Source organism: Chironomus tepperi, unplaced genomic scaffold (assembly GCF_022539635.2).
Source record: "Chironomus tepperi strain 1889 unplaced genomic scaffold, CSIRO-AGI_Ctep_v1 contig_364, whole genome shotgun sequence".
NCBI classification, from domain to species: domain Eukaryota; kingdom Metazoa; phylum Arthropoda; class Insecta; order Diptera; family Chironomidae; genus Chironomus; species Chironomus tepperi.
The window spans coordinates 1,190,897-1,212,073 of record NW_027226486.1 but is presented as its reverse complement, the minus strand read 5'-3'; the positions used below and the strand labels follow the sequence as shown (position 1 = coordinate 1,212,073).

General features: G+C 30.4%; 1 protein-coding gene across 1 annotated transcript in view; it reads right to left on the bottom strand.

Moving 5' to 3' along the window:
* Cad99C (cadherin 99C) overlaps positions 1–21,177 on the bottom strand; it is a 114,189-nt gene that overhangs the window by 73,792 nt on the left and 19,220 nt on the right. Inside the window, exon 2 of the mRNA XM_070646628.1 lies at positions 16,108–16,645. Coding sequence (XP_070502729.1) covers positions 16,108–16,155 — 48 coding nt within the window. The 5' untranslated portion in view covers positions 16,156–16,645. The remainder of the gene's footprint in view (positions 1–16,107; positions 16,646–21,177) is intronic.

Genomic DNA, 21,177 nt, shown 5'->3' with positions numbered 1-21,177 from the left:
AAATCCACAAAAATGCGCTCTAAAACAATTCACAACAAAACTAAAATTCCTCAGCCTACTCGATTTTAATTAAAAACATTCAATAAAAATTCATTTTAAGATTGAAATTGTGTGTTGATTTAATTGAACTACTGGATTAAGATATTGCCTGACTTGGATTATTGATGGCTGATGGTAGATGTATTATAATATGACAGTGTGAAGTACAAATAAAAATTCCACAAGATAAGATACAACTTTATAGGATCGGCCCATAATTAATTAATTTTCAATGGAATGACTGAAAAAAAAGTTGCAATCCTGAATTTTTGTATGAAGGTGGCACGAATATGTTAATTGAAGATTAATTATTGGTATATTGAAAGACTAATGGAGACGTTGAAATTGAGAAATTTCTTATAGATTAATCCTGTATGTGCATTAATCTTCATTATTCTTTTTCTTTGCATTAATTGCTTTATAAATGCATCGCAAGACATGAATTTTCACATGAATAAAGCTGTTAAAGAATCTGCTCAGGTTTTTAAGGTTAAGGCAAAATAATTAAGCTTGCGCTGATGATGCTGATGCTACACTTAATGTTCATTATGTGATCATAACTCAGTGCCTTAAAGGGCCTTTAATGAGTGAAGAATAATTGATGGTTGGGTGAGAGTTTTAAGTGCCTTTTACAGTTTCTCTTTTGCATCTTAATTGAGATGTGGAACTTTTGTGATGTTCTTGGAAGTTTTGGATGTTGCAATTTAGATAGATGAGGTTGTTAATTGAGGATTTTAGAGGTTTAATGAAGATTAGAAAAATAACGGTCATTTGGAAATTGAAATTTTTAACAGTTTTCGAATATTCGAAAATTTTAAAGGTTTTCAAAATTTTTGTTTTATGACGATTTTCAAAAATTCGAACATTTTAACAAATTTCGAAATTTGAATATTTTAGCAATTTTCGAAAATTTGAATATTTTAACGGTTTTCGAAATTTGGGAATTTTGATGATTTTTGAAAATATAAAAATTTTAATGGATTTCGAAATTTGGGAATTTTGACGATTTTCGAAAATTTGAACATTTTAACGGTTTTCGAAAATTTGAATCCCACACTCCAAATCACCAACCCTGCCTCAATGTTTGTTTTTTCCCACACAAAATTTCCACCTCAATTCCATAAATTCAACAACAATTTAACACCTACCGCAAAAACATCAAATAAATTATTTTGTCACCATCGTTGCAAATCATCATTAGAGCCTTCCTTATCCCGATAATTTCCCAATTATCGTTAAAAATTATTGATATTACCGCAAGCAAACTGAATAAAAATTTCAATAGAATTTCACATTTGACATTCAAAAGCTTTTAACTTTCGCATACGAGACGATGAAATGTCAATATCCGAAATGCGATAAAAAGCGGCTTTGTGTCTCGATATAAGAATAATATTCATTGTAAGTAAATTTATTCATAATGCAACATTGTAGTCAATATGTTGATTACATTAATGTATGCGAGAGTTGAGTACAGAAAAGTAGATTGTAGTTGAGCAGCAAATAGTATGGATTATTGAATTATGATGATGCCGGTAGGTAGACGGTAGATAAAACAGAGGGAGACGTGAGTAGAGGTAAATTTATGGGTTCGAGGAACTAGAGCGCAGTGGGTCAGTCTGAAGTTTGAAACTAGACGTGGCATTTTTGAAAAAATTTGAAATTTAACGGTTTTTAAATATTTAAAATTTAACAGTTTTCAAAAATTCAAAATATAATATTTTCAAAAATTTTTAAATTTAACATTTTAAATTTTATCGGTTTTCAAAAATTTAAAATTTAACGGTTTTTGAATGTTTAAATTTGAAATTTAGCATTTGATATTTAAATTTTTTCAAACTCTTGAAATTTAACTTTTTCAAATAATTTTGAAATTTTAACTTTTTGAAATTTGACTTTTTAAAAATTTAAAATTTAACGGTTTTCAAAAATTTAAAATTTATCTTTTTTCAAAAAATTTTGAAAAATGACTTTTTCAAAAATTTAAAATTTAATTTTATAAATTTTAACGGATTTTAAAATTTTAAAAATTAACGGATTTCAAAAATTTGAAATTTAACATTTTTTAAAAATTCAAAATTCAAGAATCAAAGACAATCTGCCTCAGATTATTCTTAAATTTCCAGCTTCAACAAAATCGATCAGCGTGATTATTAATTAATATTTTATATTTTCAATCTCCACATCGTCATAAAGCAGTAATTAGATTTTTTAACATTTAATATTGCGATCGGTTGAATGCATAAATAAAAGATGAAAATTTGCAATTCTCATAACCATAATCGTTATGCCTGAAACATTGTATTGAACCACGGGTAGACAGATTTTATTTTTATAAAAAATTTATTTATTTATTCACTTTTATGTGAAATTTTAATAGCTTTCTGGTCGCTTCTCATGCCTTACTCTTTTATTTATTTTCTTTTCTTTCACTTGCGCACATCTCCAGAGAGCAGCTCTTTGATGTCCAGCAGAAATGGAATGAAAGAAACTCGTTTCCAATCAAATTAATTAAATGACTTTTAACTTTTAATTTATTTATGTTTTTGTAAATTTTTTTTTATCTCTCTTTTTGGATTGGATTTGCATTTTTTTTGTGTGATTTAAAGGTTTTTTAACAAATTTTAAATTTTTTGGTTTTTTGAAATTTTAAAAAATTCAAAAATTTGAAATTTAAATTTTAAAATCCTTTAATTTTTAAAATTTGAAAACTAAAATTTTGAAATGCTTTGAATTTTTAAAATCCTTTAAATTTTGAAATTTCAAATCTCAAAAGTTCGTTAAATTTTTAAAATTTAAATCTCAAAAATTCGTTAAATTTTGAAAATACAAATCTCAAAAATTCAATAAATTTTAAAAATTCAAATTTCAAAAATTTGTTAAATTTTTAAAATTCAAATCTCAAAAATTCGTTGAATTTTGAAAATTTAAATCTCAAAAGTTCGTTAAATTTTAAAAATTCAAATCTCAAAAATCCGTTAAAATTTGAAAATTCGAAAAATAATTTAAATAAAATTCAAATTCTTAGAAACTTTAAATTTTAAAATATTACAAAACAAATATTCCCCACAGGACATCAACCAGAACTTTTTCTTCCAAAATTCAGTAACTTTAAATTTTCATAAATAAACAATTAGTGACAGTCTCATCCATATCAGCCATTTCTTTTTCTACCTTCTTGCTACTTAACAGCACAACGATTAAAAAAAGAGATCCAAAAATTATAATTTGCATAAAAAAAGTTTTTTGCATGTCCAAAAATCGATAAAATCTTGCAATCTAAAACACCACATTATGTGCGTGATAAATGGGCCATTTTGGCTATATTTAATTTGATACTTTATGGATTTTAAAGGCATCATCGAGAAAGAAGAGACATCAACTATACAAATTCGATGTTTATTTATTAAAATTAATTATTGATGGCTTTCCAATTTAAATTTTTTTTTTTTTGAAATTTTTTTTACATTTAATTTTCATTAATTTATTAAGTTGTATATTGTGGATTTGAATAAGTGGCGATGACGGGTGCGTGCATGATGTAATCGAGGTCCATTAACATTTAAATTAATAGAGAATATATGGTGATGAGGACGGGTGCCATTTGAGCTTTTAAGAAAAAATTATTCAAGCTTAAATTAGCACTTATTTATTCAGCTGAATTCAACATTTTATTCAGCTCAATTCAGAAATTTATTCAGCTCACCTGAATTCAGCAATTTGTTCAGCTCAGCTGAATTCAGCAATTTGTTCAACTCAATTCGGCACTTTATTCAACTCAATTCAGCATTTTATTCAACTCAATTCAGCATTTTAATCAGCTGAATTCAGCAGTTTATTCAGCTCAATTCAACAATTTATTCAGCTGGATTCAGCATTAATTTAGCAATTCAGCTCAACTCAGCATTTTATTCAGCTCAATTCAGCACTCTATTTAGCTTAATTCAGCATTTTATTCAGCTCAATTCAGAAATTTATTCAGCTAAGCTGAATTCAGCACACTATTTATTTCAACTCTGGATTTTCAGTAGAGTTCCAAATTTTGCCAACAATGATTCCAGTTCATTAACCATTTCCAATTCAAATCCACCACAATTCATCAAAAGCCAATTCAGTCCAACTCAATAATTCACTCAGCACAATTCAGCACAGTTAATTTTTGATACAGCAAAGAATTTTTTTTGCAATTTTCTTCAAGTGCCCAATAATTGAATCTATTTAAGCTTAGACATAAATTCTCGAAATATTTCATAAAAATCGTCTTAAAAATGAAAGAACCGTTGGAATAAACAATAGCTTTATTGATTCGCATTAGCATTTCTGCAACAGTAAAGTGTTAAAGTAGACCGCAAAAAATTCTTCTTAAAAGTTCAAGAAGAGGCTTAAAAATTGTGGAAAGAATCAATCAAAAATTGATTATAGCCATAAAAACAACAAATTTTCTGATAATTTACATTAATTATTGGATATAAATGGAAATAAAAATTGAGGAAAAGGAGTCAAAATTAAGTTCTTAAAAGCCGTCATTAGCAAATGATTTGAGGTTTGGATGGTTGGATATGATGTTGATATTGGGTTTACAGACACCGAGCAGCATAAGTCGGTTAATCGATTCAAAATTGGGCATTGAGCCGGATCGACTGTGACATGGGGCTAAACGGTCGGCGCACCAGGTTGGCGTAATTCTGACATGGCGCTGACTTGGCATCAGGTCGTCATGACACTCTAGCATGGTGCTGACATGGCACCAGGTCGTCATGACACTCTAGTATGGTGCTGACATGGCACCATGTCATCGTTAGTACATTTGATAGAAAAGATGCTGTACCTGATTAAAGTACAGAAGAGCCAAAACGCTCCAAAACCCAAAAATATCAGACATAACTTCCATACATCCACTAAAGCAACTACTTTCAAAAAAAGCAACAACACGAAAAATGATTGATTTAAATTTAATTGCCGCAAATTCTTGTCTTCCTTTATTGAGGCACATCAAAATAGAAATTTACGAAGCATTAAGAAGAAATTAACATAATAAAGCACAAATATTTTCATAATTCATAATTCATAGCCCCATCGATCTGCTTAAAAGCAGAATTTCCTGTACTCATCGAAGCACATCCATTAATCAGATTTTTACATCTTCTAAATTCGACATTTGTGTCAATTATGTGTTACTTCTTCTTCTTATTCCTCAAACATCATCATCATCTTCATCTTGAACATGATTGCCGCAGTCAAATACATTTGTGCGCACTCGCGCGCCAGCAAGTGAAAGTTCATTGAACGTTAAATCCAATCAGCATTCGATCAGATGGAGAACTGAGAATTTTTTTGGGAATGGAAAGAAGAAGGAAAGATGAAAACTTTTGTTTTCGAGAGATTTTTTAATGATTTTTTTTATTTTTTGATGGAAGTAAAAAGCTTTTGTACTTATTTTGGCTGGTTCTTGAAAATTGAGTAATTTGGATTTTAATTTTTGCCATGTCATTCATGTGAGAAGTTGTTGTGGATTAATTTTTTGAAAATCATTGTTTAAATTTAATTAAATTGTGAGATAAAATTTGATTAAAAAAAGCTTATGAAATTTGAAGTCGGTATTTTAATAAAGCATAGAAAAGCAATGCAGAATTAAATATCTATTTAAAATTTTGAGATAAATTGGAATTGAAAATTAGCGAATTTTTGAAAATTTTAAATTTTTAAATCTTCAAATTTAAAATTTTTGAATTTTCAAATTCAAATTTTTGATTTTTTAAATTTGAAAGTTTTGAAACTCAAATTTGAAATTTTTGAAACTTAAATTTGAATTCTTTAAATTTAAATATGAAATTTTTGAATTTTTAAATTTCAATTTGAAATTTTTGAATTTTTTAAATTTTCAAATTTGAATTTGAAAATCATAAATATTTGAATTTTGAAATATTTTAAAAAAAAAATCAAATTTTCTTTGTTTTAATTTTCAAAATTCATTTAAAATTTCAAATTCTCAAAAATAAATTCCAAATCTTCTTCAATTCCAATTTTCAAAACATAATTCCAATAAAAACCATAAACATTCCACCATAAAAACCATTCAAGCATTCCCCGAGCGTGAACAATTTCCTCCAAACATCTCCAGAATCCAATCAAATTAGACACAGCATCATAAATAAATGAATCAAGACGAATAAGAAGATTCATTGACATTAACATTCTCAATTCTCAACATAATTTCAATTTTATAATTCTCCATAAACTGATTAAACATTGCTGCTCTTATTCTTATATCTTTTTCTGCATTCCTGCTCATTTCATTTTGTTTTTCTTTGAATTGGCGGCAATAAATGTTGACTTTATTGACCATCACATGCCAATAACAATTTACTTTTCAGTCTCGAGCATGCTCGAGTAAAATTAAGGAGAGAGAAAAATCATAAAAATAAATTTATATTGGGTGCTGAGAGCAGTATTGACCATGTGTTGTGTTATTAACAGGCTTTTTAGGGTTTTGTGCCTTATGTTATTGATTTTGGATGGATTTTGAGGTTATGAGGTGAATAATTAATTCTAGAAATGCCATAATGTTTATCATCGTAAAACTAATCAATATTTGGCACACATTTTGTGTATTAAGCCATGGGGACATCCGCTTATTAAGTAACCCCACCCCCTATTCCATAACGACCACACCTCCCCCTCCCCTACCATGCCTCAGTATCCAAAACTCCATTTTTTGTCTTTTTGAGCCACTCTTCCTTCTCTAGACATTATAAGTGAACATATTGAGACGTTACCTAATAACTGAACAGACCCCAATTCAAAACAACTGAAAATTGACCCCCAAAAATGCAATATTCTATTCCAAAAACCAGCTAATCCTGTCAACTAGACTATTAAACCACCTTAAAAGCATTCCAAGAATGCCACAAAAACTAATCAATAATCTGACTTGAATCCTATCAGCTTCTTTTTTATTATCTTTCAAGTCGAATTTTATTGACTGAAAATTGTTAAACTATTATGGCCTATAAATTTTAAGCTTTATGTCAAGTTTATTTTTAGGTACGTTAATGGCTGCCGATATCTGATTTTATTGCAATGTTTTCCTGGTGAGTTTTCGAACATTTGATGCTTGGACTTTGATTGACGATTGGTTGTAGCTTGATTTGTGTGCGAAAATGCTGAATTAAATGGGTTTGTTGGATTGATAATATCAGGGATTGAAGTTGATCACATTTTTTCGACAAATTTCTTGATTGATTAAAAAAAATTCAATGAAAAATTTGTCGATCAAAAGTCGATAAAAAATTTGTCGAAAAAATTTACCGAGAAATTTATCGAAAACTATTTTTTTATCGAAAAATTCATCGAAAAAAATTTTTAGTCGAAAAATGTGTTTGTTTACATTTTTTTTGTGAGAATATTATTAAATTTTAATTAAAGCAATACTAAGGCGATAGATTGGTCGATTTGGATACAACAACAAGCATCAAGGAACATTTATAATTGGAGCAATTGAGAATTAAAAGGAACACACTGAGTTTATTATTAATTTTTAAGGAAAATTTGTTGATTTCGAGAATTTGAGAGAATTTGTGCTGTGTAATAAAGGCAGAAGATGGAATTAAACTGACTAGATAAGTATACAAAATCGAAAAATAAACAAAATTATCAGAAAAAAGTGATTATACACGGAAAATGGTCAATTTCGTAATATCTCTGGATTGTTTTGGGCTGTATTTAATAAATATAATCAGTTAATGTCTAAAAAGTGCTCCTAAGACATTGTAGCTTAATACAATTCTCCATTTCTAATTCACAGCATTAAAAAATTTTCAATAAATTTTTTGTCGATCAAGAAATTTTTCATATAATTTTTAATCGACAAATTTTTAACCTGATTTTTTGATGAAAAATTTGTCGAAAAAATTTTCTGTGAATTTTTTTGATCGATAAATTTTTCGGTAAATATTTTTTCAAATTTTAACCGTTATTTTTAATCGATCAAATCGACTTCAATCCCTGGATAATATATTGAGTCGTAAAGGGAATTACATGGCTTTTAATGGAATTTATGAGTTCAATTTTAGATGGTTTTAATGGGATTGGTTGATTTTCAGCTGGCATTGTGATTTATTCAGCCAATTCAGCGCATAATTGGGTTAACTAAGAAGCTGTATCAGCTAATTCAGCATTTAATTCGACAAGTTCAGCACTTTATTCAGCAAATTCAGAACTTTATTTAGCAAATTCAGCACTTTGTTCAGCAAACTCAGCACTTTATTCAGCAAATTCAGCACTTCATTCAGCAAATTCAGCGCTTTGTTCAGCAAATTCAGCGCTTTGTTCAGCAAATTCAGCACTTTGTGTAGCAAATTCAGCACCGAACTCAGTAATTGATTCGACAATTTTAGCATCCGATTCTCTTTTATATTCTAAAACGCTTCATGAGCACTTCATATAATATTCAGCACTAAAATTCTACATGCTGCAGATTAAATCTCCTCACAAAAGATCCCCAAAACAAATTAAATATCCATCGTTAATTTATTTTACCAACTAATTGGATGCGCTTAGAATTCTTTTGATCTTTATTTCCATTCAAATTAAAATTTCTGCAAGGACATGGGTCGCATTCCTGATTAATAATGCCACATGTGTGTGTTTTATTGTTGACATGCAATATGTCTCTTGCTGTTTCTTTTTGCTTCCTTTGTGACGATCCGCTATCGTTTGTTAATTGGAAAGACCAGTTCTAATTACTGCTGTATAATCATATATCAATTTTATGTGGATTTATGTGTATTCAGACTAATAAGCTGACTTGAAGAATTGATTTCTTGAAAATAATTAAGAATGAGTAAATGAGAGTCAAATGGATGGCTGATAATTGGATAATAAACCGAGAATTTTGTGCTGTCAGTTGTAGAGGATGATTAGAAATGGATGAGGTAGCGCCACTTGGTGGATTGGATCGTAAAAGATTGATTTAGATTTCTTTGATAATTTACATTTGACAATTAGAAGTCAAAAAAGAATGTCAAGACATTCCGACAATTTAGTACCTAATTCAGCAATTCAGTTGGCTTATTCAGTACTAAATTCAGCAAATGTAGCACTTTTTTAGCTGATTCAGCCCATTATTCAGACAATTTATTACCTAATTCAGCAGTTTAGTTGACACTGAATTCAGCAAATTCAGCACTTAGTTCAATATTTGGTTTTTTATTGAGGACTTTATTCAGCCGAATTCAGCACTCTATTCAGCGCAATGCAGCATTTAATTCAGCTTAATTCAGCATTCTATTCAGCTCAATTCATCACAAATGCTCAATAAATCCCAACAAATCACAAACAGAACGTCAAAATTGAATTCATTTAATAACACCATTAGCTATTAAAGATCATACTTGACTAGATTACACAATTTATTATGAATTTCAAATAAACTTCAATTAAAATTCAATTAATCAATCCGACACGTTTATCTAAATTGCATAATTTGTATTCGCCAAGTAGCTTCTTCTTCATATATTTCTTATAATAATTTTCAAATCAAAATTCAAAAAATAGTATATATGAAATTGACTCTTCTTTACATCTCATGAATATATTGAGACTTAAATTCTTCTTTATAGTTGAACCGGTCGACTCGGTTGGACATTGATGCAATAAATTTATTTCATATCTCAATAAATCCTATAACATAAATAATATTATAAAAAAAAAATTAATCCAAAGTCAAGCCAAAATGAGAATTTTTAATGCAAATGTGCTCGAAGCAACTTTGAACTCTTTTGATATGATGTGATGTCATTGGAACTAAAATGGATGATAAATCATATAAAGAAAAAGATTGCAGAAATTTCGTTTGAATTTTTAATGGGAAATGCCAATGAGGATAGTGCATTAAGGCTGTTTATGAGTACGCAAATGGCTTTTAGTGTTGATGATGGATTGGATTTATGGTGGGAAGATGTAGAGGTGAGTTTTGGATAATTTAGGTGGTTTTTGTGGATATTGAGTGAGTTTATGGCTTGATATTGGAAATATTACTGAAAATTCAGAGCAATTTAGCTCAACTTGATTCAATTCAGCTTGCATAAGCTCAATTCAGCTAATTTCAGTTCTATTTGACAATGTTCAGCATTATCTTGCATTAATCTACACAACTCAGTGCTATTCAGCACAACACAGAGCAATTCAGCACTTCACAGTGCAATTCAGCACTACACAGTGCAATTCAGCACTACCCAAGTGCAATTCAACACTACACAGTTCAATTCAGCACTATTCCATGCAATTCAGCACTATTGAGAGCAATTTAGCACAACTTAAGACAATTCAGCACAACTCAGTGTAATTCAGCAAGACAATTCAGCAAACAACCATCACAACTCATCGTTATCCCCCATAATTCAGCACAAGTCGCCATCTCATTATCACAGACCATTCAACTTTCCTTTCATCTTTCTCCTTCTCCTTCATTTAATGATCTAACAACTCAAACATGCACGACATTCCATCTAATTTTTTTTTTTTCCTTACTCGTCTTGCTGTCTATATATTTATGCGATAATAATAACAATAAATTTCAATAGCACCCATCAAATTGACTGAATGTATGGCGTTTCCAACAATTTATTATCAGGCAATTGCAATTATATTTTATGATGATTATTTACAAGCATTTTATGCAGAAAAAAAAGTAAATCTAAACATGACGAACGAAGAAGTGGGAAACTCAATTTTTTTTATGGAAATTGAAGGCAGTATGCCTCTAATATGCTGTGCATATACGTTCATGTGAGTGACTTTTGAATAATTTGATCATAAATTTTGGAAGTTTTTTGGAGTTTTTTTTTGGTATGGAAATAATATAGGAACGGATTTATATTTGAGGGTTTTCATGGGGTTATAAAAATTAAGTGTCAATAAATGACATTGAGACAATTTGAATTTAGGTAAATTAATTATTGTGACACTTAATGACGATGGATGATTTTAATTAAATTAAGTGATTTTGAGGGGACTGAATTAAGGGTTGGAAGTGGAATGATTGGATTTTTTGGAGGGAAAGTGCCGCTGAGTGCTGCTGGAAGGGGTTTTGAAGGGTTTTCTTGACTTTGTGACATTATTTCAAATGTCACAAATGGACAAACTATAAGATACAGTCAAAAACTACTGATATGTCCATTTAAAATGCATAAAACCCAGACCTGAACATCTACAATGCAAGAAATTGTGCACTGCAGCTCTTGACCAAATCCCACTTTAAAGTCATGTATAACCTGCAAAACTGAGAATAAGACCACAGTGGCGTAGTGGTTAGAGTGTCGGCCAACCGATCCTAATGACCTGGGTTCGATCCCAGGTAATGCTAAGTTGGATTTTGAGATCTTTTTCGTTGTTTTAGACAAGCTAACTTGGTTTGTGTACCTACGACTTTACAAATTTAGCTAATTGGTAGTAAGGAGACCTTAGAGAACCTCAAATTTGACTAGAATTCTGCAATAAGTCAAATCAATCTTTCCATACAAAACCCCCGAGTCACCTTCAATTTCTACATTAACATACATCCTCAATCAAGTCCAACAAACCATACCAAAGATTAGAATCCCAAATTTCAAAACATATTCTCAAATTACCTCCAATTCCTCATCCTCCATATCCAATTCCTCTCAATCTATACTAAACCACTTTTAAAAAAAATATCATCATTAAATTGCATATCCACAAAACAAAAAAAAGCGATCAATTTACTGTCTTTTATTTCTTTATACACACATTAATTGCAAACTGCCGCTGCCGTATGCTGCCACTTCTGTTCACATAAAAGAAGTAATCTGAGAATTCTTTCAATGTCATATCTCGAGCGATCTTGTGTATCTTATTAGCACAAATAGTAAATTTCCTTTTGTTGCGTCTTTATATCATGGGTGGTTGCGGCAGTGAGTCATTCAATTTCTTTTGTAGAACAGCAAATTTGGGAATAATAGAAAAAAAGCTATTTTTCCTGTACAGAATAAGTGCTGCGCATTAAGATATATTAAAAGATATAAATGAAAATTTGGAGGTTCAACGAGTTTTTAAGAAGAAAAGTAGTGACTTGTAAAAGAGGTTTTAAGTGATGCTTAAGTACGTAAATTAAAGGAAGGAAGTTGGACAAATTACTTGAGAGTTCAAAGCACAATTTAGAGTTGAGTGACTTTAATGACTGCGACATGAAGAGATTTTATTTTTTGAAGTGCTGTGCCGGTGCGTGTGAATATTTTGTTGGATAGAGTGAGTCAGGAAGAGGTCAATTTTTGTGATTTAGGTGGGTTAAAGGCAGGTTAAGAAGAAGTTTTGAGATTTACGGATGTCAATTGATCATGCTGAGCTTCTGACTGTTGAGAGGGGATGTTTTGGATCTGTGTGGCAGTTACTAGCTCAGTTTTTTGAGGATTTATATTTTAATGACGTAAATAAATGAGATATTAAGGCTTATGGCAGTTGGTATGGCCATGTTTGACTGCTAATTACTATAACGGATGATATTGGGTCCGTAAGGCTTTTAATTGCTCGATTTTGTTGGAACTAAATTGCAAATGGTCACTTAAACCTAATTCAAGAGCTTTAGATTTAGGAGGAGACCATAGGCGCACATACAGAACGTCTGAAGTCATCTCTATGCTTCTTAATTGTCTGCCGATTGTAAATACTAAGCAGAGGTCAAATTTGACTCGGATTTTGGCAAGAAATGTCGACTAGAGTCGAATTGACACCTAAAATTAAGGATTCTACCGTCGACTTCTTCACATCCAATCCAGGAATGTTCCTGTCTTCCCCATAATCCCAATCAACCTCAAGACCTCCATCAGCCTTGCTATATAATCAACATTATAATCACATAACCCCAAAAACTCTCAAAATCATCAAAATCCCACAAAATAATCAACCTCACTTATTCATGTATCCTTCAAATGACTTTCCATCACCCCAACATGGACATAAGAAACTTTTTGCAATATTTATTTTATGAGGTGTTATTTTTTGCACAGTTAATGATTATTTTTGCACAATTATATTTATTGTACTTAGCATGAATTCGCGAACACTTGTTCAAACAAAATTGGAGATCATAATGTGAATATTATGTGCTCAAAATTCATCACGTATTTTGTATTTGTGTAAAATTATTTTAAGTGTTTACTTTATGATGCAAATGTTGATGTTTGCTTTTGAAATTATCGCAATGTTTGGGAGGTATGAGAGGTTTTTTTTGGGTTATGACTCAATTTGAAGAAATTGAAATGTTTGAAATTTTAAAGATTTTAAAGATTGGAACTTGAAAATTCAAAATTATTTGAAATTTGAAAGATTTTAAAGATTCAAATTCGAAAGATTTTAAAGTTTGAAAATTGAATGATTTTAAAGATTGAAATTTGAAAGATTTCAACAATTGAAATTTGAAAATTCAAAATAATTGGAAATTTGAAAGATTTTAAAGATTGAAATTTGAAAGATTTTAAATATTGAAATTTGAAAGATTTTGAAGATTGAAATTTGAAAATTCAAAATTATTTGAAATTTGAAAGATTTTGAAGATTGAAATTTGAAAATTCAAAAATATTTGAAATTTGAAAGATTTTAAAGATTGAAATTTGAAAATTCAAAATTAATTGAAATTTGAAAGATTTTAAAGATTGAAATTTGAAAATTCAAAATTATTTGAAATTTGAAAGATTTTAAAGATTGAAATTTGAAAATTCAAAATTATTTGAAATTCGAAAGATTTTAAAGTTTGAAAATTGAATGATTTTAAAGATTGAAATTTGAAAGATTTCAACAATTGAAATTTGAAAATTCAAAATAATTGGAAATTTGAAAGATTTTAAAGATTGAAATTTGAAAGATTTTAAATATTGAAATTTGAAAGATTTTAAAGATTGAAATTTGAAAATTCAAAATTATTTGAAATTTGAAAGATTTTGAAGATTGAAATTTGAAAATTCAAAAATATTTGAAATTTGAAAGATTTTAAAGATTGAAATTTGAAAATTCAAAATTAATTGAAATTTGAAAGATTTTAAAGATTGAAATTTGAAAATTCAAAATTATTTGAAATTTGAAAGATTTTAAAGATTGAAATTTGAAAATTCAAAATTATTTGAAATTCGAAAGATTTTAAAGTTTGAAAATTGAATGATTTTAAAGATTGAAATTTGAAAGATTTCAACAATTGAAATTTGAAAATTCAAAATAATTGGAAATTTGAAAGATTTTAAAGATTGAAATTTGAAAGATTTTAAATATTGAAATTTGAAAGATTTTGAAGATTGAAATTTGAAAATTCAAAATTATTTGAAATTTGAAAGATTTTGAAGATTGAAATTTGAAAATTCAAAAATATTTGAAATTTGAAAGATTTTAAAGATTGAAATTTGAAAATTCAAAATTAATTGAAATTTGAAAGATTTTAAAGATTGAAATTTGAAAAATTAAAAAGTTTGAAATTTGAAAAATCAAGAAAGAATTTCAAACCAATTTCCAACATCCAACTCCAGTTCCCCATCAACTGCACCATAATATTGCACCCATTCATTACATTTCAACACATTTAGAACCTCAAGCACAATTCAATCCAAGAACACGACAAGAAGAAAAACAGAAAAAGAAAGAAAGAAATTTACTTAGAATGAAAATTAATGACTCAATCTATCAACTGACATCAAATGCAATTTATATTCCTCATTATAATGAAAAATTCTATCTTCGAGTGCCTTTGAAGTGCTATCGTTTACCATCATTATTATTATTACTATTCCATATGAACATAATATGTAGTCAGCTCATAATGATGCACACTCGAGAAGTTGCAAGTTGTGCAAACAACAGAACAGTAAGAATAAATACAAAAAGCTGCCGGTTAGTTGAGTAAATTGAGAAATCAACAAAAAAAAAAAAAATAGAAAAAAGAAGAATTTTAATTTATCATTTATGATACAAACGAAACGCAGTGTCCCTCCGCGTATAGATGCAGACAACAAAAAAACTGTAGCTATAATAATGTTTATTTATGTATATCGATAAAACTTGATACTTTTATTCTCGTTTTTCCTTTTAAAAAGCATTAAGCCGCATTGAAATTTGTAGCGGTGATACGAGGTAAAATGGGGTTTTGGGTGACAATGCTGTTGCGGAATGGGTTGATGATGATGAAGATTGCTGTATTTGAGCGGCATCATGAGGTAAACTGCATCATTCGCCATAAAAACCAGATTAGCACAAATCGGTTTATCGATCAAAAATACGGCCCCAGGTCGGCGTCACTCTGAATTGATGACAGACTCGGTTTCATACTAGAATCCGTCCTTGTGCTGGATTGTGGGTCGATTAACCAACTTGTGTTATTCGGGAAGTGGAACAAAACCAGTTATTGGTACCATAGGGGCAATTGTGAGTCTTACTGATAATACGGTGACAAAGCAGTGCTCTAACACGCGGTGTTGTTCAGGATATTTCATCATCAGAGCTCTAACTTGACTTGAATTTTATATAGAATCGAGTCTACTCGGATCAACATTTTCATACAAAATTCGATTTTAGCTGACATGATTTGCCACCTTAACATCGTTTATGACAGGATATTAAAATTGTGGACTCAAATAGCCCAAAAAAGACCCTATATTGGAATCTGGACTTTAGTACAGACGCTTCCGCATATGAGTCCTGTCTATACTGACGACGCCATTAAATCAGTTATTGTTATCCGATTGAACCTCTACGAAGGATATCAGGAGAAACTCTGCTAATGTGAATGTGTATACTAAGTACATTCTCTCTGCTAGCTAAAGCATATAGCATCTAAATGGCAAAGACATCCAAAAAAGTAATTTTAGACTATCAATTCCCAATAATTTTGCGTTCCATACCCTCATTAACCCAACAATCACAATCTCAAACTTGTATCAACGAATTTCATTTTCACAGACATCGAATCTATATTTATTTGATCGACTAAAGTTACAATACCGTCGTCTACATGAAACCCAACAATAAATAATAAAAAAAAGTTATTTTTTTTTTCTATTCGACACTTACCATTTTTACTGTTGTCTGCTGCGGCATGAGAGTGTAATTTAATCCCATATATTTTTCGAGAGTATATATACTGTATTTTTCAACACAAATATTGATTGAATGTTCAGCTCCAATTGATTCCCTTCCTATTTGTCAATTGCTGTTCTTCTATTGTGTGGTGAGCAGCCACACTTGATTTATTCTTACTTATTATTATTTCTTTATGTCTCTGCCTTAGCAAATTTCACTTTGTTGAACTTCATTGAACTTGAACATGTACATCATCATCATCATCATCATTTTCATCGTCATAATTCTCACAGGGTCTATAATTTGCGAATTATAATTCACAATTAGTCATATCAGCAGTGCCTGCGTCGATATAAATCCAAAATGATGTATATTAAGCCCGCATGCTCTAAAATGTGCCACAATTGATCATTTGGATTCGTCTATCAACAGATGTGAAGCTTCAATTCTTTGATTTCATATGCAGAGCAATAAGTCGATAAACAGTTAAGTCTTTACTTCTTGATCGTCTTTTTGGCATCTACAGCATCTGGAAAAAAAAGAAAGTGATATTATATAAGTCTCAATATATCAGTGCTACACATGTGTACATTCAGATATTGCTGAAAAAAAATATTTACATGAATTTATGCTGATCATAACTCTTTTTCTTTATGCTTTAAATTGCTCTTTACATTATTCTGTCGATATTTTTCGGTTTACGTTATTGATGTTGATTTTTTTGTGCATTACATTATGTAAGCTTACGAATATAAGAGATAGAGGAATAAGAGCATAATTGAATGAACAACAACAACAATAATCTTCAATTTAAAATGCAGCTGCGGGTGAGAAATTGGTGATTTTTTGGGATATGATAAGGAAAATTGGATGTTGAATGGGTTTAAATGGATATGAGATGTTTATTGGGGAAAGAGTAAGTTGGTGTAAATGTTGAGTAATATTACAGGAATGGTTATTTTCATTTTAGACAGTTGTGTGGCTTGGTAGCCCTAACAGACAAGATGAATGAGTTTGGTATACTCAAAATTGAGAGCATTCTCAAATATACAGACACAAAGGGGCTGCTCAAGGATCACCGCACTCAAACCTAGCCCTACAGTTCAGAGTAGGGTCCGATAAACTTCTTTGAAGACATTACTGCCTATAGTCTCCAAAGGGAGACTGTCAGCAGCATTTTCAGCGCATTTGATTCGAAATTGGCACTGTCGAGACTTGAAAGCATGTTTGGGTAGTCTGTGCTGGAATGTACGGATGCAAATTTAACTTAATAATTGCATCAGGACACCTCTATGTCTTGCCATCAACACTAAGATTGGACGATCCTCTATTGACTACATTTCTGCTCACAATCCAAAATTCTTAACAACTTTTGACACTAAAACAGTCAAAATAACCCAAAAACCCTTCACATCATTCCAACATCCTAACAAACCCATTGCATCCCATCCACAAACCTCCACATGCCCACCTCAATCTAATTCCAATCCCAATCATCAATATTATTCGCATCAATTCCCAATTAACACAAAACAAATTCCCCGTTACAATCTCACATTTATTATTTCTTAGAAGACCACCGATACATCAAACATTGACTGTCAGATCGGCTTATGTGAGCCTCAACTTTCAAGTCAGAATAAATCTAGCAAAAACCTCAAGAGATAACACAAAAACCGCTCAATTGTATATATTTTAAAATTACAATAACATTTAACAGTCCATGAGACGACCGTTAAGCCACAATAAATGTTGTCTGTTGCAGGGGTGGGGAACCTTTGGGCTGTGGAACGACAAAAATGATTAGAATTGCCTTGAACAGTAATCCAAGGTTGAGGCTACCCAACAAGGTGTGCCGCGATAAAACAAAAGGTTGTCCACCCCTGCCAACAATAAAAAAAAGCCCATAAAGCTTGCGGATTTACTAAATAATCTCATTATTCTCAAGTGCCGCGTAGACGCCCTTAAAAGGTGGAGTAAAAATTTGCATATTTTTTGTAATTTAACTTCCGCATTACTAACTTCATTTGAGATTAAGGCAGTAAACATCACATCCATAGAGGAAATTGACATGTCAAAGCACTCATTTTTAACGTTGTTTATTGCATGAAAGAAATTAAATTAATTATCTGGTTTTGAGTGAGTGAGAAAGTCACTCGATAAAACTCAATGAAGACATAACTACATATGATAATTGATGCTCAAGTAATCGCATTTAATGGATTGGACATTAAAATAAATAATTATCCGGATATAGACATAAATGTTGATAGTTTTGTCATTTAATAGATTTAAAGTTTGAAAAGTGGATGGTTTGATGTGGAAGTCAAGATTGTATGGTTTGCATTGAGGAGAGGCTCTGTCGGGGATTGAGTAAAGCCCACATTTACTTCACTGGCCATACATATCAATTGTGATCCATGACCTCCCCGAGATGTCGCTTAAAACTAGCTCTATGACTGGTTAACGCATGCTAATTTCTAATTGCTAGTGTCTCTATCGACAGCTTCCTTCTAAGAGCTCTTTAGACGCCCAACTTGAGGGTAACTGTCAAAATTGAGAATTTGTACAAACTTTGCGAATCAGTGAGCATTAGAGTCATACGGAAGGGCTTTTGTAGCAACCAAGTTTCCAAGCCAAAGCATGGTTTCCAACCCGGAGCATGGTTCCAGTAAGTAAGTGAGGAAGTGAGGGCTATTAGACACAATTTGCAGGGTTTTTTGGGGGAAAATTGTAAAAAATTGATTTTTGTAAAGAAAAATCCAAGAAAATTGTATAAATTTGTCCAAAAGAGGGTAGGGAAGGGGATTTGTCCCCAAAACCCCTTCCAAAATACGCCCTCGGACTTAGTGCTACTCAATATATGTAGACAATATTGTCAAAGTATTTTTCAACCAATAATTGAGTAAATTAACGACTCTGCTTAATTTTAAGACAAAACAAAGGTTCAAATCCTATTGAAACACACCTAAGTTGTTCCGTTTACTGTAGTATTGACTTTTTTGCTGATGCAACATCAAAAAAACCTAACTAAAAAGCCCAATTCAATTTTTTTGCTTCCACAACCAATCCAACTATCTCCATCCATCTTAATTGCCCACCATGAATTAATTTCCACATAGCTTCTTGAAACTTCATCTACTCTCGACTCTCTCGTCAAAACAATTAATTAACAGAATATCCAACTGTTTCTATCCACAAAACTAAAATTTCCCATCACAAGAATCAATTCTCATCGTATTCTGTAACCGACCAGAGTCAATTGACGAAGAAGCCTTTAATGAACTTTCCACAGAGCGTATAATTGTGAGCAACAAAAAGGTACATCGGATGAAATTCAATTTAATGCCTGAATGGAATCTACGGTTTTTCCCTTGTGTTTACTATCGAGGTGCCTCAATTACTGACGATCAAATTGATCTGTAAGAATATTACAGCTACTTTTGTCAGAAACAAAAGCTTAGAGACATAGTCGGTGGAAATAAATTCTTAAAATTAATTGAAAATTGCACAATTGTCGATTTCAATTAATTTTTTTGTTCCTTTTGGATTTACGTTCGTCCAAAACGATTCTAACAAGTTGCTGTTTTAAGGCATGGATTGTGAGTAGTGGATTTGGAATTAGAGTATGAAAATTGTTGGGTGTAGAGGGATTTGAGTGCATTTTTAATATGTTAACGACTTTTTAAAATTTTAATTTTTAACGGTTTTCTAAATTTAAATTTTTAACGGTTTTTTAAAATTTGAATTTTTTAACGACTTTTTAATATCTGAATTATAACATTTTGAAATTTGAATTTTTCATCGATTCTTCAAAATTTGAATTTTTCAATGATTGCTTATAATTTTTCAAAAATTTGAATTTTTAACGATTTTTCAAAATTCAACAATTTGAATTTTTAACGACTTTTAAAAATTCAAATTTATATTGTCAAAATTAAATCATTCAAAACATCTATAGCTACAACAAAAGCTCTTTTTCTCACAACATACCCAAACCAGTCTTACTATATTCGCACAATATCTCTTAAAATCAAGCTAATACTCTCAATTAGTGTAGGAGTCATGGACGAAAGGAGGCAATGTGATCGATGCTCTCAATAGATTATTCAATACGCCGACCGCTTTGCGTTTTAGATTTTTTTTTTATTTTTTATTATGCCGAGGCTGTTTTTATTGTGGCTGTGGCTGCTGTTTCGAACTTACGAATATATTTTTAGATTTATTGATTGATTTCTATATGGCAATTGGCGATTTAAGTCTGTTGATATTTTTTTTCTAGCATTATTATTTTCTTAAGATTAAGGCATGAGCCAATAAAATGGGATGGATGGAAGGAAATAAGACAGATATTTATTGCTACTTCATACAGACTGCAATTACGCGAAGTGAATTTTTTTATATTATTTACTTTTTATTATTATTTTTTCTACGATGAGATAAGATTAGATGAGATAGAGATTGATGCTTTGAGTGGATGTTATTTATTGTTGGAATGAGCTTGGGATGGAGGAATTTAATGATCCTTTTGGTGTTCTTTGAGATGATTTTGTGAAGAATTTATGGATTTGTGGTGGAATTTGTGGTGAATTTGACTGAAATGTGGAAAATTTTGAACAATTTAGCTGAAATTTCTAAATTCGTGGTGAAATTGGTGACTTTTGTAGTGAAAGTGGCTCATTATGAGGTGAATTAGGCTCAATTTGAGGTGAAATTATTTAGACCTTCTTGAAAATCATAGATCAATTCCAATTTTATGACAAAAATTCCTCACAAGGCATCGCATATTCATCCAAAATCCCCATCATTCCTCTTTCTTCACATTTTCATTCCGATAGAAAAGTGCAATTTTTATTATGTGAGATAAATCATTGCTTATTTTCTTATCATCTGGATCTTACTGAATCTTATTACTAAGATAATAATGGACCGTAGTTCCTTTAATCTTTAAAAAAAAAATACTTTTCTGTACAGAACAGATGAAAAATTTACTTGATTTGCCTTTTTCTTCTTTCTCCTGCATTTAAGTCTTACATATAGACTATAATTTTCTGTAACTTT